Genomic DNA, 16,998 nt, shown 5'->3' with positions numbered 1-16,998 from the left:
GCATTACAGATGTAGTTCTAAGCAATTTGATCAACCTCCCACAGAAGCTCATACAACATCCCAAATCAAGCGGATTTCATGGACTGAAATTTTGGGGGAAAAGCGCTGGATAATATGATTACATTTGGATGTGGGCGTGTCTGCTAGTGAGATCATAGGATCAAAACGGGCTATTTTGGCTAATGGAATTGATTATGATATTTTTCAAAATAATAACTACCATTTTTTTTTTAACTTCGGGGTTTTGTTTTTTTTAATTTTGCAGGGGGAGTGTGGTTTTTTGAAATTTCATATTCTCTCCAAACCTAAATTATTTTATGGGAAAAGAAAAGGACACCAAACTCATATTTTCAGACATTTGTATGAGTCTAGGACTAGGGCCTTTCAGTAAAACACCAAATATTTCAAGTCTAATGATACAAATTGGAGAAAAGGTTGCATACAAGTAAGAATATCATTAATAAAACTGTTTTTAACCACTTTCTCCCCAGTATTTGTTTTGGGGTTTTTTCATTGTTAGCTAAATTAAAAAAAACAAGCAAAACACTGCTTCCTCATGTCTATTTTGTTTCCAGTTCTCTTGATTTCTTAAATATGCTTCTATGACATTGATTTCTTAAATGTACAGTCGAGCCATTTGGTTTTAGCCATATATAAATTGACACCATATATAAGGGAACAGCTCCCATTTTCTTGTCACTTTCCTTCTTAGAAGTGCTTATGAGGGTCCTTTTATTGACATTCAGGCACGTTCTTCACAGATTGCAGCTTGGGAATTAATCACTTGATTAATATCATGGATTCAACTGTTTGCCATTATTTTGGCAACTACAACAGTAAGTTATATTGAAGAGGAGTATTAAGAAAGAATGCAAGTGGGCATATGTGTAAGTGTTAATGAGACAGCTGGGATCAGGAAGGGTAATTTTGTTATGCCCTTTTGTTACTTGAAATTGATATTTTGCTTTTTCTATTCAGAATCTAACACTTGCATCCATGGTACATGGTGAAAAACATTAAGACATTTACATTCTCATCCTTTTCCTGACTTCATTGCTTCTTCTGGTCTGGTCTGGTCTGCATCTGGACTTTTTGGCACCATTCTCTGTTGTGAGTACTATGTGGTGTGGCAACATCAGCTTGTTGGCAGTTTCATGGAGCTTCCTAGCTCTGTAAGGTGCTGTGTAGTCGTACCTGTAGGCCCACTCTGGTGAACATGTCAGAGATGTACGTTTGCCTCCCCAATCCAATTTATTTTGGATTACCTTGTAGGAGAGGCTGCATGTCCCTTTTGCAGCTGATTAGTACTTACTTTTTGGTGACTGTTGGTTTGTGCTGGGCCTTAAAGCATTTGCTCCTACAATTCTTGTCTACACCTGTTTATGTTGTGTACTAATAGGAAATTGCTGTACACTTTTCCCATGTTGTGCCAGACTGCAGTGTAGCTACTTCACATGTAGCTAAATTTTTTTTCACAGTTTTTGATATTTTTTTGGCTGGAAAGGAATAATGGCCCACTAGAACTGAGAGAACAAAAACCACCAAAGAAAGTTAATGTTAGGAGAATACGAAAACTTTGATTAGTGTATTTCCCTTTAAAAGTGAGACCAAAATCCCAGCAGAAAAAGGGTTATTTCATCACTGCTTGCCATTTAAAAATGCTAATATTATGCAACTAACTCTGAATTCTCTTCCAATTTTGGTAACTAATTGTAATACACATTGGAGGGTCATATATATGTTGAGATTTGTACATCTGAGACTGTGGGCATGTGGCAGTTTGAGATTTTTGGTATTATTTGTCTTACTCTTTTTCTTGTAGAGAATTTATATTCCATTTCATTTTCAAATAGATTATAGGCAGTAGTAGGATAATTAAGACTTGTTTGCCTTCAATAAAGTTAGTTTACATGCCAGATTAGAGGCACTCCAGTTAAAGGTGACTAGAATCTGTACTGTTGGTATCTTATGACCCTGTATGGCAGGTAATATTGAGAAACATGATAGACATTTCAATAGGGATTTTTATTTGGGCTGAAAACTTATCACAGTATCTTGAAGATAATTTTTTAGGCTTGAAAAATTACTGGCAGCTACCTATAGCCTGCTAATTTATTTCAGAAATCAACCAAAATGTTTGTACTGTGCGATACCTGACCATATTATTTCAGTGATAGAAGCTTAGCTAAATAAAAATGCATTTACCCATCTACCACTTTATGGTTCAATGTAAGTAAATACTAGTACCTTAGCACACATTGGGAGCTTGTGAACAGTGGTCAGAATTTTTTAGTGTTTAACATCAAATGAACCAGTAAACAAGAGAGCATTGTATTAATAAATTCCCTCCAAGCCCCGCAAAACTGTCTTGAGCAATTTAGGCAAAATTGCAGTCCCATACAGGAGTTAGGAACTCCAGCAAATTTGGCCTGCAGACCTTACAGACGACTAAGATAGCGATGAGTAGTAATAGCAAATAAAGAAACTTACCATATGGTTTTTGCTAAAATAAACTTCTGTCTCCATCTCTGTTACATATTAAATCAAGTTACTCTGTCATGCAACAGTTTAAAACATTGTGCTTAGTATTTTTGTTCCCAGTTTTTTTTGAAGTATTGTTTTGCTTTTTGTTGTTATTGCCTAGAAAAGGGGTATAATATAAAGATGTGTGCGGTGTATCCTGACTGAATTGGACTAGCCAGAACTTTGGCACATCCAGAACTTTGGTGCATCTCTACATGAATAAAAATATATTCCCTTAATACTTTTTTTGGCAGTAAGAGGTATAGGAATAGAATTTTATTAGTGCAACAAAATAATTGCTGCCTAAATAGAAATTGGGTGCCTCAGCACTTTGTAGAACTACAAAAATATAGCATTACGAGGGCACATAAATGATCTCTCTTTTTGTTTAGAGCTACACAGTTTCCTCAAAGGTGAGCTCTGCAGCCAGCAATAGGGGGTACTTTGTGGATTTCCTAGCCCCCAAGGGAGCCCAGTCACTGATACCCTGCCCCCTTCCCCAGTAGCAGGGCAGAAGGCAGGATTGTCAGTGATCAGCTAGAAGCTCCTGTCTGGGCAGTAGAAGCACTACTCATTTTATCTCTACCACCCTCTGTAACGTTCAGTAATCTTGCTTCTGCAGAACTTTTACACTTCTGTTAAGTGGCTTAGTGTGTTTTCCTTTCTTTTTTAATTAGGATTTCTGCCGATTTCTGTTGAGAAAGTTTACTATTTTAAGGGAAGTTGTCAGATGCAGTGATAATGCCCTCTAGAGATATCCTGAGTAATAGAGTTCTAGTAATATACATTTTTGTTTCTGCCCTAATGAATAATGAAAATCGACCTTAATCTGTCAGGTGACATAGTAAACAAACTGATCCGTTCGTTAACAAAAAATAGAAACATTGAATTTACAAAGGGTCATCTCTCTTTATGAATAATTAAATATAATTAAACGTATTATGTATTAGAATTTAAGAAGCAAGGTTAATTCACATTGAGTACAGTTTGCACAAAACTTCTATGTGACAAGACAGGGACTTGCAAGACAAGCCATATGAGTAGAGGCTGAGGGACTTGGGGTTCTTCAGCCTACGGAAGAGAAGGCTGCAAGGGGACCTGGTAGTGGCTTACCGCTACATCAGGGGAGAACATCAAGAACACAGTGAACAGCTATTCACCACAGCACCCCTAGGAAAGTCCAGGAACAATGGATACAAACTCCTGGGAGATTATTTCAGGCTCAATTCCAGGAAAAACTCCTTCACAGTCAGGGTGTCCAGACTGTGGAATAAACTCCCTCTAGCGGTGATGCAGTCACCTACCCTGGAAATCTTCAAAAGGAGACTGAAGTGTCACCTTGCTGGGGTCACTTGACCCCCGTTGTCTGTTCCTGCCTAGTGCAGGCGGACTAGACCTGATGATCTACAAGGTCCCTTCCAGCCCCTAACAATCTATGAATTATAGAGATAAAAATAAAGAGCTCCTGAAATTTAAGCATTGCATCTATATACACTGCCTGATCATCTCAGCTGTCTGTAATTTCATTCTGAAGCACTTATATGTTTTAAATACATTATATATAGAGTTCACATTCAGTTCATTGCTAAACTGAATGTGAATCTTCAGGCCACCTTCATGCAGTTAATATGCTTATTCTAAATAGGCTTCTTCATTGGCTTGAAACAGATGGCATGAAAAGTCACAATATGTTCTTCATAGAAGCAGAATAGATTTTTGAAAACGGAACTTTTTTCAGGAAAGAATAATACTGCATAAGCAGTTGTTTTAGGAGTTTATAGCATAAGTTTGAGATCACCAGAGACAACAGGAATTTAGCAAGTGCTTTGTTAGCCCACTTTAAAGGAGCTTATTAAATGACTCCTTTACAGCATGCCTTTCTCTACTATGATGCATTATTTAACCTTAGAATGCTGATTTTAATATTTTTTAGTGTAATTTATCATGTTTTTCTGAAGCAGTTACAACTGGGTTAAGATTCAGAAAGATAACATTTTGAGTCAAAATAAGTGAAGCCTCTCTTCCCTACTCCTAACATGAAACTTTATAATCCTGCTTGGTTTAAAAACAAAGGTAAACATTACAATAGGAACCACTTGACAAACCTGCATATTTTATATTGTATTTGATGCAGTTGCTTGAATTTTTATCTTTTTTCATTGCCTTTACATACCTAGAAAATAAATAGGCTTTTTCCTTAAAAAATTGTAAGCCTTGCTGTCAATTTCAAGTATAGGACCTTACTTTTGAGATGTATAATTTAACTTCACATAGAGAGGACTGCATGAAAAGAAAATTATTTTTGAACAGTAAAGAGCTGACTGAGAAGACTCGCTAGGGAAGTGTGTATAACTGACAGGATGAGGCAGCATTCTCAGGGAAAGTGGAAAATGTGGATCACGGCATGTTCAGGATTATATGAACTCTCTTCAGAGATCAATAGGAATTAAAAAAAAAAAAACAATATAACGTATTCCTAAAGAGATTCACCACCAAAAGGACTACCTGAAAATCTGAGTTGGGGTAAATTAACTTTCACTCCCGACAGCATGACAAACATAGTTCTTGGGATAAAACAAAAAGATAAGAAATCTAATTTGCGTATAGTATAAGCACTTTCACCTTAGAAATTTCGTATGCATTTTTTTTACACCTTGGGATATCTTGTTTAAGGCCATCATTCACTGCTGCTTGTGATAAACAGTGCCTGTAGTGCTCATAGTGAGTGTTTAGTATTTGTAAACTTTAAATAGAATGTTGGAGGTAGGTGCTACAGTCCTAGGTCCCCTCCAGCCTGGTGTTTTTCTGGCGAATGGCGACAGGATGTGGAAGGGGCCACAGTATCCCCCAGTCATCCTCTGATGTTATTCTCTTTCCTGCCACAGCTTTGATCTTCTGCTAGGGAGCTTGTTCTGCCGGGTGATACCTTGGGTCCTGTTTGTGGGGCTCTGCCTCCCCTACACCCCACCCTTACCACTTCCTTGGTATTATATGACACATTTATCCTGGGTACAACCCCATCTTGGGCCATGTATAACGGACCTATCTGGATTGCCAGGAATCTGTCAGGCCCTACTGTGGGGTGTAATAAAAACTGTCCATGGAGTGCCTCAGATTTTTGACCAGTGGTTCAGCCAAGGTCCCTCCTCTGTCATGGGTCCACTGACAGGGTGCCCACATGAACTCATATCAGTTCCTTTTAATAGTCCCAGAACAAACCAAAATTAATTAAACAGGGCATGCATTGTCTTTAGGGTTAATGCCCCCAACCAGTTGCTCTTTTTAATAGTCCCACAGAGTGCCAAACTCAAACGTCAACTCTGGCCTAAATTAGTAATAGTCCCAAAAAAAGTCAAACACTTTCATCAATGCATCCCCTGCCTGTAAGCCAAGGTTGGCTGCAAAGTCCATCAACGTACTCTAGGTTGCTTCCCTTATCACTTTACTTTGAGTCTTTTGACAAAGAACCAACCACCTCCTGGTGGGTTCCACACCATGGCAGTACCTCCCCCAGGCTCCCAGCTCACCATGGGTTTGGACTCCCAGGCTGCCTCTGGCCTGGTTCCTCTTCAGCCCGAGCTCCCCACTGCAGTCAGGTCGGTAGCTCTGGCTTCCTGTCCACCGGTACCTGAATTGGCTGGCGATCCTCCGACAGCCTGTGCCCACTGCTTGCGTTCCTCGTTTGCCGCTTGTCACAGACCGACATAAGTGGAAGAGTCCTTTGGCATCTCCTCTGCTGCAATAGCGCAGTCTCTCCCCAGCTCCCCCTCTTCAGGGCCGGGACTACATCTCCCGGCTCCACTGCCGCCAATCCGGACCAAGCACTGGGTCCGGAAGTGCAGCATGGTGCTCCGGTCCTCTGCAGCGTTCCCTTTTCCACCTAAGGTAAGTGGAAGTGAAGGGTCAGCTTCAGGCTTCCCTCTGTTCCTGAGAGGATGTCCATCACTGTCTCCTTCCACATAGAGAAAAAAATTGATTTCAGTTCTAACATTCTCGTAACATCCCTTGAAGAGAATATATGACTTGGTAAAGACATTTTTATATATTAGAGTTATGCAATATGTTTAAAAACAAAAAGAAGCTTAGTCTGTACAATTGTACGTTACTTATTCAGAATATCTTTATTAAATGGAAATGTCTACTTCAGTATGTGCTGTGGTATGTGTCTAAAAATGTTTCCTCTGACTGTTTAAAAATTGTTCTGTATCTTTAAACCAGCTGTAGCTCTGATGTTAATAACTGTTGCACCAAGGTGTTTTGCCACATATGTTTAGAATAATAATTGTTTGTTTAATGTTTCTTACAGGTGCATTCTGCTCCCTCTTTTGGGGTTAAAGCCTCCCCAGCAGAGCCTCTTTCTGCTTGTAGATTCAGTGGATGAAGGCTGTAACATTGCTGAAGGTGAACAGAATTCTGCAGGCTTATCTGGAACTGTAGCAGAACTTTTAGCTGGTCACTATGAATTCTTCCCTCCATGGTTGCTTCTCCTCTGTTCTGCCCGCAAGCAGAGTAAAGCTGTTACAAAAATGTTTACAGGTGAGTACAAACCATATGAATTGTTATTTACTATGCACCGTAACAAGCATCCATCATTTTTACAAGAATCTTACTGATAGTTGAAAGTGGTAATTTAAATCTTAATGGCTCTTAAATTTCTGCCAAAGGGTAAAAACCTGCAATTATCATAAAAGTATGTCTATATTATCTTTGGGTTTTCTATGGTGCTCTTCATTATAATAAGATGTCAAAGTATTTTAGAGGTAAATTAGATCTGCATGGATACTTTGCTAGCAATACTAAATTTTCACTTTTTTTTCCCCTTTCCTAGTCTTAAGAATCTGTATAAGGCTTTGAAACCATGTAAATCAGGAATAGGAAACCTTTTCCATCTGCAGGCCAGAATGACCCAGCTCAGATCAGAGGCAAATGGTTGGGGACTAGGACCCGACTTGCTGCTGATGACAGTCATCCCAATTGTGGCACAGAACGAATACCTGTGGGCAGTGCTTATCCCTGCCACCGAATGCTGTTGAAGCTCCACAAATGCAGGCCAGAACTGATGATTTTACAAGTCGCAGGTTGCCACACCCTGATGTAGGTGATCTATTCATTATATAACCTTCTCCTTCCCCCTTCCCCCTCCTCCCCCATATATTTCAACGCTCTCAGAGCTTTTTCCATCTCACATTAAGATCTGTCATCTCATTTTCAGAACAGCAGATAAACTTTGCAAGCTCTATGCATGGATGTAACAGTGTAGTTTTAGGTCCTGAGAGTTTACTTTATGGCAAAAGGTATACAACAGAAAATGTCCCGCAACTTGTTCCTCTAGTCTTTGCTGTAGTATGAGATCAGTTCATTACTGGGTTCATTGCTGTTGTTTGTGAAGTTTCCTAAAGTTCAGTGAAGGAATCTAAACTGGATTCCAGGGTTGTGTATGAATCTTGTGTTTTAAGACAATGCATAAAACAAAAATATGATTCTGCAGCACAAACCCAACCCCTTATTAAGTTTACTGCTTTCCACAGTGGCCAGAGGTCAATACGGATTTGGACTGAAGCACAGTATTAATCAGTGGCAGACATGTAAAGTGTTTTTTGGGAGAATCTGAGAATTAAAGAGAAACTTTGGGTGTCTTCATAGGGTTTCTCTGGATGTGTGGGAAATATTTTTGTCAAAATTTGGATAAGACAGTCTGCCGCTACGAAAAAACAGACAAAAGCTTTCTTTAGAGCAGTTTTGTTTCCTTGCTGTTGACTCGCATTATGTTGTAGACTAATGCTGAAAATCTGCTCTTGTTGTCTGCAAACTTCTAGTGAAGTCTGACATGAAAAACAAGAGAGCTTATATGTAAATTTCTGAAGTAAACTTCATTTGAACCAGTTAACTCCTCATTTTCACAGAAAGTAGTTTGATGAATAACATAAGAAGAAACGTAGCTTGAGGTGGTGTTATGCTGTGTGGACCATTACAATCTTTTCTTCCTTTTCCTTCTCCATTATGCAATAAGTATAGCCAAAGACACTGTGAAAGCCAAAGTAATTGGACACAACTTGAGATGAAATTTTAGGGTCTTCTTCAAGAAGGTTGTTTCCATAATAAAGAAAAGTATAATATTACAACCATTGATAAATCATCCATTTTGTAGTTGAAGCTTCATCCTTGTCACTCAGCCCTGAATATTCATGCAGGGTTTGATGTGAAGAGGTTGGAGCTACTTGAAGCTTCCAGTAGCTCTGGATACATAGTCATTCTTAGCAATAAAATCAAAGAGGACACTGACAAAAAAGTTTCAGTGTTGTTGAACCTCAAAGGTGAAAACTAGTAATTCATGCCTCTCAGGGGAAATTTCCCACTGCTTGTGGTGATTGCAAACCTGAACCATTGACCCAAATAGTGTCCAGGGGTGCTGAGATTTGAGGAGGTATGCAAGGAATATTAATAGAGTCCATGGCTGTGGGGTTTTTCCTGTTGTGGAGTGTGGATTTGTGCACTGGGCAGAGGAGCTGCTGCTATGGGTATGCATCTTTGCTATTTTACCCGTAGAGCTTGGTGTGTAAATAATGTTACTTTAGGTCTTGGTGTAAAACCCAAATGGTTACTTTAGACCCTGGTGTAAAACCCAACTTATGTTTCAGAAAGAGATGAGGTTCTACTATTGTCTAAAACAGGGGTTGGCAACCCCTAGCATGTATGCCGAGCATGGCATGCAAGGCCATTTTCCTCGGCACGCGTTGGGGCCGGAGAGGCAGCAGCTGTTTGCAGGCTCCTGGCTACAGCCAGCCCTAGGTCTGGGTAGCTGCTGCCAGCCGGGAGCCTGGTCTGTGTCCAGCAGGCAGCTGGGATGCGTCAATCCCTGCTGGGAGCAGCCCGGGCTCCGTGGCTATCAGCAACTACCCAGAGCTGGGGCCAGCTCCAGCTGGGAGGCTACAAACAGCTGCTGCCTCCCTGCCCCTGGCCCTGCCCCAACGGACACAGTGCTGACACCTGCTGCCTTCCTGGAGCCCAGGGCCAGGAGATAGCTCGGGCCGGTGCGGGAGGGCAGCAGCTGCTTGTAGCCTCTCAGCTGCAGCTGGCCCCAGCTCTGGGTAGCTGCTGATAGCCATGGAGCCTGGGCTGCTCCCATGGAAGCCCTGCTGCAAGTAGCCCAGGCTCCGTGGCTATCAGCAGCTACCCAGAACCTGGACCAGCTGCAAACATCTGCTTCCTTTCCGCCCCAGGCCCTGGCCCCAGCTGCCTCCCACACCCTGGTCTGGGCTCTAGGGAGGCAGCACATACCGGCAGTGTTCCCCGCTGTGCTGCCCTCGCCACCTGCAAAGCAGTGTTGGAACCCGGCATGGCAGGGCACAGCGGGGGGCGCAGAAAGCTGCCTGCTCCCCGCTGCCCTGTCACACTTGCCCTGCAGGCAGGGGCAGCAGCAAGGGGCACAACCCTTCACTGCTGCCCGTGCTGCTTCCGTGCACACAGGACAAGTGTGGCAGGGCAGTGGGGAGCTCAGAGCAAGCAGCTTTCTGCGCCCCCCACTGTGCCCTGCCATGCCAGGTTCTAATGCTGCTTTGCAGAAGTGGTGAGGGCAGCACAGCGGGGAGCATTGCCAGAGCAAGGGGCACAGGCAGGGCATCCTGCCATGTACCCCCTGCCCTCATTTTGTTTTTCTGGCATGCTGGTGCTCTGGCACCTTCCAAGGTAGGCATTCTGGGGGTTTTCTGCACTCCGGCCAAAAAACATTGCCTACCCCTGGTCTAAAACTTATACTGCTAAACATTTTTCACAGGACAAATGCTTCTGATTTGTAAGGACTTGTAAAAAAATAAAAATAAAAGTCTAAATAGACTAGATCTTGACAGTACACTGGGCTACGTGAGAAATAGTGTTTGCTGTTTATCTAAGGAGATGGACTGAAACATGACAAAAGTCAGATTCTATTAAACTTATATGTGGTTTCTTTGCTTGCTTAGTAGTATATAATTAAAGTCAGTTTAGGAGTAGAGTTTTGTTTGAGCCTATTTTGAAGATGTGGTGGGGAATTTAATTTGTATTCTATTTGCAAATGAATGAAAAGGACACTGTCAGTTTTAGAATGGTACTTAAACCTTAGCACTTCAAATTTCTTAACAAATAATTATATATATATTATACAGGCATATAAATAAGGAACATCTTTTTCAGCGATTTGTATTTTTTCTCTTTGTAGTAAAAGTTGGTTTGACTTGTAGTTTAATAAGATAAGTTAAACTAGTTCCAGCGCTGGTTGCATAGAAGTGCATTGTCATCCTGGGGTTATTTTAATGTCTAACACAGTGATTTGTAACCAGAGTGGTGTGCATTCTGAGATGTCATGATATTCTTCAAAGGGTGCTGCTCAATATTAACACTGTTTGGTATGTAGGCATGATCAATAAGATAAGCTGAGGCATTTCAAAAGGAAACATTCTGATATGTTGTGGTCCTTATGAGTTCTTTGAAATGGAACTATTGCTCTATTATTTTTCCATGGTCAAAAAACAAGGGAAAGCTAAGAACCGGCATCTTCTTAGGGGTGTGGGTCAGATGGTGGCATGAGGGGATCCCCAGAGAGGGCAGTTCTGTGCCTGGGGCAGCTGCAACACATGGGGTAGTGCCGGCTGTCACTGCCATTGGTACCAGCATGGTCAGCCATTGCCACAGAGGACATTTTTGTGTCGTCTTCTCCCTCCCCACAACAAAAGTGGCACCTGGGACTTCTGCCCCTGTTACTCCTCTTCAGTTAGGCTACCAGGGCTCCTCACAGGTGCAGAAATTTGGCATCAGCGGAGTGGTGGCAGTATTAATTTCTATGGTTCTGGGAGCTTGCAGGGAGCTTCAGCAGTTAACACTGCCATGTTCTCTCACCACCAGATTTCAGGACTCATGGAAGTCTCACAGGCCACAGAACATGGCTCTGTGGGCTGTATCCAGACTGCAGGCCATAGGAATTTGTTTGCAGCAAGTTTCAGTTTATGGTTCTTATGCATTAATATTAATTAATGGAAAATTTTACTAGGCATCTACCATCTGGAGAACTAAAATTATTGGCCAGAGTGAGATGTAGAAGACCAAAGCAGGAAAGCTCTGCTGGCAAGGCCACTTGTGCTGTCCTTATGTGGGATTTGTAGTTGCAAACCTCTAACTGGCTGGTGTCTGATAACTGTGAAACTACTGCATGCCCATCACCAGCTTGTGCTAACAAGAGAAAGGAAGAAAGATTCCTCTTTTCTGTATCAAGTTGTCTGGCTGGTGCTTACAGACGTGGGAAAAAACCCAATAAAACTCACTTTAAGCTTGGTATGCCCCCACACTGTGTGCAATGCATGCCCGCAGAAGAGGCATCATGTTTGGATCTGGCTTGCCCAACGTCTGTAGATTCAGCCGGGTGCTGAATTTTTATAGAAAAAGCCTGGTGCTTCAGCAGGGCTTTTTGGTGCTTTTATTTAATAGCTGATTAAATCAGCTATTAAGTAAAAGTGCCAAAAAGCCTGGCTGAAGTGACCAGTCTATACAGATGCTGTTGAGTTGGGTCAAGCTAACATGCTGCTGGTGGTGGTAAAGCACTGGGGTTTTTTTTGCATCTGTCAGTGCCCGCTGTGGTGAGGGTTGAGGGAAATATACCTGCCCAGTATAGGGGAAGTAAGAGGCTGCTGCTACTCTTTGGCAAGGGGGTCCTTACCTTTAAATGTAAATAATATCTAAAATATGTATATTTTCAATACCAACATCTGCAACTCATAGCTAGGTCTCTTGTGTATTCAGAGATTATGAAATAGCAAAAGTTGCTTTCAGAATTACCCGTCATTCCAGGGGTCAGTTTTCTTTGTAAAAAATGAAGTTCCTGGCTCTTCTGGTTGCAAAGATAACCTCAAACATATGAACTGAGTGTAAACTGATGCCTGTCTGGGTCTGCAAAGACTTTAAAACAGTGGCTTGGCTCTCCAAACTGCTTTAGTTGCCTCCCTCAGAGTATCCTGGATTATAAGGTTGTGCAGCTATAGATACCACAAATTTCAGCTTTGTTTGCTGAATAATGAGTATTTTCAATTATGAACAATGTTTGTATGCATGTGCGAGTGTGGGAAGTGTAAGAATGAAGAGTATTTAATGGAAATAGAACAAAAAGACATTTCTTCAACATTTCAGCATTTGTCACAATTTGATCCCATTGTGCCATGAGGTATGCAGAATCCTGCTAGAAGTCTCTTCCAGAAGTGAAAATAACATTAAATGGAAATGATTCTTAGTAATAAGGCTACTGTTGTTATTGTTAGCAGGATTACTGAAGAGCAACATTTAGGTGATCTAAAATCTTTTTAACTCTTCAAAGAACAAGCAGATCAGAGATGCAAGAGCTCTTTCCACAGTCTCAAAAAGGGTGTGGAATGGCCTTGTGGTCTGGCCCCGATCCAGATGCGGATATGGGGACATGGCCCAGCTGTCACTGTCACTGACAGTGCAGGGCTTGGGGCTAGAGAATTTGGTAGGGGGAGGGTGGCTATATTAATGGCTACCACCAAATTCCTCACTGTATAGGGAGCCCTGCAGGCCAGATGCAATGATTCTGAGAGCCGTATTTGGCCCGCTGGCAGGAGGTTGAACATCCCTACTCTAAAAGCCATTCTTCTAACATAGAAGAATCCTCTGCCTACCTTTGTAGCTGTAATTAATATTTTGTCTGTAGAGATAATATCCTTTTCCTTAAATTAGATTAATACACCTTTTTCCTTTTTCTACCTTTCTTCTGTTAAACTTTGTTAGCTAATGTGATAAATACTCAGGCTAGTCACTTAATGCTAATTCTTACCCAATGTGTTGTTTTAAAATTGTGCGGCTCATATTGTTTCTTTCTTTGTCTTGCCTTCTTGCTATGTCCACAGTGTTCCAGGGAAGCTATGTTTAGGTAATTCGTCACAATTTTTTAAGTTTAATTGAAGGTCTTCTGCTTGATGTTAATATTGTGCGTACATGTGTGTGCTTGTGTACATTGCAGGAGTTGGCAGATAACAGCATGAGAAAAAACAATGGCATCAACTCGTAGTTCTTAATTTCTCATAATTTATTGCATCATGAAGAATGTCATTAGGCTTATACCTTGCATTTCTTAGCTAAAATAGTTTGTTTTTTTTTAGTAACAATGGTACTTATGTCTTGATTGGACATGCACAGACTCTTGTGTAAACCCTCTGAGTAGAAGATGCTTGAGCTGGGTATGTGGAGTCAACTTGGGATATGAAAAAGTGGAGAATATATGTGGTCAAGTGGTGACTGGAATGTAGATATGGGTGTTCCGAGTGGAACTTTGAGGTGTATTGGCAAAAAGTGACAAAAGTTATGACAAGAAACATGAATGTAGAGAAAATGGACTGAAGTGCAGTTCTGAGAAGGACAACAATATGTCATCAGGGAAAGGATAAGGGAGAGTCAAACTCAAGGGATGCTTCGAGCCACGGTTTTGAGTTCCCATGGGTTTGAGGAATATAAGGGGGCTACAATCAGGTAGGGAGTGAGGGCACAGCTGGTTGTTAGAAAGGTAGCTTTTACTGAGTAAAAGCTTTTACTAAAATCAGTAAAAGGGAGCTCATTGACTAAAAAGTGCCAGTCAGAGACAAAAAGGGGGGGCAGTAGAGTTCTGGCTGTGTACTCGAACGACCAGTTATAGCAGTGGAGTGGGTGAAGAGTGACACTACGTGGGATGCTTGGTGCACCAAATAGGCCCACGTCATGGAATGCTTAGTGTCCACGTATAACACCAAATGAGTGCACTGTGAGCCAGTTTAAAAAAAAAAAAAAAAGTACTCAATTTTCCAGGTCCATTTTTGAACCATTCCAGGCAGCTTTAAATTGGTTTAACAGGCAGGTTGAAGGCATATTTAAACCAAGCTAAGTGTTATATGCGTCTATATTCTATTCTCTGCAGGCCTGCAGAGGCATATTTGAAACAATTATGTCCTTCCATAGTAATCCAAAACTAATCTGTTGAGTAGAAAAGATGCTTGCCTGCTGCTGCCTTCTTTGTCTATATTGGGGTTGAGCAATTATTTGGGCTGGAGGGCCAGTTTGGGAGGTTTGGTGAGCTATTGAGGGCCAGGTCAGATCTGGCCCTCAGGTTATGTTTTAGCCACCCCTGGTCTATATACACCCCCACATCACTGCTTCCCCTTCTCATGCCTTGTAACACCACTTTTTTCTCTTGCCCCATTTGTGCCCCCTCTTCCCATAATCCTCCTTTTCACCACCCACGTCCTCCAACTACATAATTTTAGTTATGAATGCTCAACAACTGGACAACTGAATGATAGTAGAAATGCATACAGGCTTTTCCTTGCAACTATAATATGTTACATTTTAAGAATTGACATTTTAAGAAAGTAGTTAATCTATTCTGGGAGGTTGCGAATTATGTTGGTGCCGTATGCTCTGCCACATCTGTGTTGTTCTATATAGGAATGAGAGTAAGACCCCCATTACACGTTGCATAATAGCAGCACCCCTGAAATAGAAGATCCGTATTTAGTGATGTAAATTTGATTCCCAGAATAAATGAGGGAAGTAGCAAGCTATCCCTTATTATGTTCTCTAAGGAACATAAATTTGTTTGTCTTCTAGTAACTACCATTTTTTACTTTTGTGTGATTATCTCTGCAGCCTTATCTTAATGCATATTGATATGTACTTTCCTATATTTAAAATACTCCCAACTTTCCATAGTGCATTATATATTGACACTCACCTGGCTCATCAACACAGTGGTAACTTTCAGATTTCTGCCACTTGAGCTAATGTAGTAACTCAGTGGTGCCCAACCTTTTTCCTGGTGGGCTAGATCAGCAGTGTCCAGTCCATTCACAGGCCAGGTCCAGCTGGTGATCCCAGTCCGGGGCCTGGGGTGGGCACTAGCTGGCTTCTTGGATGGGGGCAGGGGACATAATGGCTGCAGTGCAAACAGGGGACATAATGGCTACAGAGGAAAGTAGCTTGAACTGACCCCATTGGGTGGTGGTGGGGGAAGGTGAAGTAGCTTGATTAGCCCCGTGGGGTGAGGGGGAGGTGGGGAATGACGAGGGCATGGCCCATTCCAGTCCGGGGGGGGAGGGGCATGGCCCGGGAGTGTAGCTTGGCTCTGACTGGCCACAGGGATTGGGGATTGACAGGGGGAGGGTGGCTATATTATTGGCCACTGCTCCCCCACTGCCAAATTTCTGGACCCATGGAGAGTCCCATGGGGGATGACTCCCCTGGCTGCATTTGGCCTTTGGGCTAGAGGTTGAGCATGCTTAGAGTAACTAATAGCAATAAGAGCTGGTTACAGTTTGTCAGCTGGAATTAATGCAGGATGAAAGACATACTTTCAGTGAGTTTTACAGATATTTCATCACAGCGAAGGAATGATGAGATTCCTTTCCATTCCAAGCTAGGAAAGGTGATATGCTGCTGTAGGCACAGATTCTTCTGGTTTTTCCCCTTCAAGCTTGGCCCTAACCCTACCATTCTGCCAGTACCTTAGTTCTGCCTGCATGCCATTGTAGAGTAGTCACCAGCAGGAGTCGGACCAAAATCTTCTTGTCCGGCTAGTCACTGATCCAAAGGATGGAGGCCATACTGATCTCAGATTTAACAAGATCTTATTTACAAAAAAGAGAAATTCCAGATCACACTGTATCATGTTACAGGCAGTCCTCGACTTACAACATTTTGAGTTACATTTTGCACTTACAACATTTATAGATTGATAGCCTGTTTCAACTTTACAATGCCAGTTTCAACTTACAACGCTTGATCTGATGCAATGCCACGCCAGCGAACAAGTTCTCTGGATCACTCATGTCCCTGGAGAATGTGTCCAAACTTCCTTGGACACTTTCTTTAAGAAATCAGACAAGACTCTAGAAAAACCTGTAGCCAAGACTCCTGAGAAGACTCCAGCCAAGAACCCTTCAAAAAGTCCAACCAAGAGCCCTTCAAAGAGTCCAGCAAAGTCACCTCAAAGAAGTCCTTCCAAATCAATATGATTATATTTACTATATAAATATATTAATGTAGCTATATTAGTCATTATAATTGATTGAGTTCAAAATTCTGGGGTACTTTTGGTGAAAATAGGGTATCGGGCCTTGGTTCAGAAACCAATCCCCCATTTATAACAGTGTTTCTCATGAGAAAATTGGTTCCGAGTTACAATGTTTCGACTTAAGATGCGGTTTTCAGGAACCAATTGTGTCATAGATCCAAGGACTGCTTGTATTTACAGGTTCAGGTTCACCAAGTGGTATCCCTCAGAGCATGTTTCAGGCTTAGGTATGTGGCCTTTTGTATTTATGAGTTCTAGATGTGGCTGTAAGCTTTGTATCATTTCTGTTCTTGCTATGGGAATGTGCAGCCCAAATGATGGAAGAAGCAACAAGATATTATGTTAACAAGGAGGAGCAAAATTATTTAATTTTTCTGGGACTGAGGCATTTATTATTA

The 16,998-nt window shown here is 41.7% G+C and overlaps 1 protein-coding gene across 3 annotated transcripts in view; it reads left to right on the top strand.

Annotated features, from left to right (window-relative positions):
• ANKRD50 (ankyrin repeat domain containing 50) overlaps window positions 1-16,998 on the top strand; it is a 62,639-nt gene that overhangs the window by 23,441 nt on the left and 22,200 nt on the right. For 2 of the 3 annotated variants that reach the window (XM_006265926.3, XM_014596216.3), the window contains exon 3: window positions 6,830-7,059. In XM_006265926.3, coding sequence (XP_006265988.3) covers window positions 6,830-7,059 — 230 coding nt within the window. Of the gene's footprint in view, window positions 1-6,829; window positions 7,060-7,351; window positions 7,618-16,998 lie in introns of those variants that run through there. The other variant, XM_019494724.2, reaches the window with a different exon arrangement.

Source organism: Alligator mississippiensis, chromosome 2, assembly GCF_030867095.1.
Source record: "Alligator mississippiensis isolate rAllMis1 chromosome 2, rAllMis1, whole genome shotgun sequence".
Classification (NCBI taxonomy): domain Eukaryota; kingdom Metazoa; phylum Chordata; order Crocodylia; family Alligatoridae; genus Alligator; species Alligator mississippiensis.
Note: the sequence above shows the minus strand (reverse complement) of the source record. Positions and strands in the feature narration are given on the sequence as shown.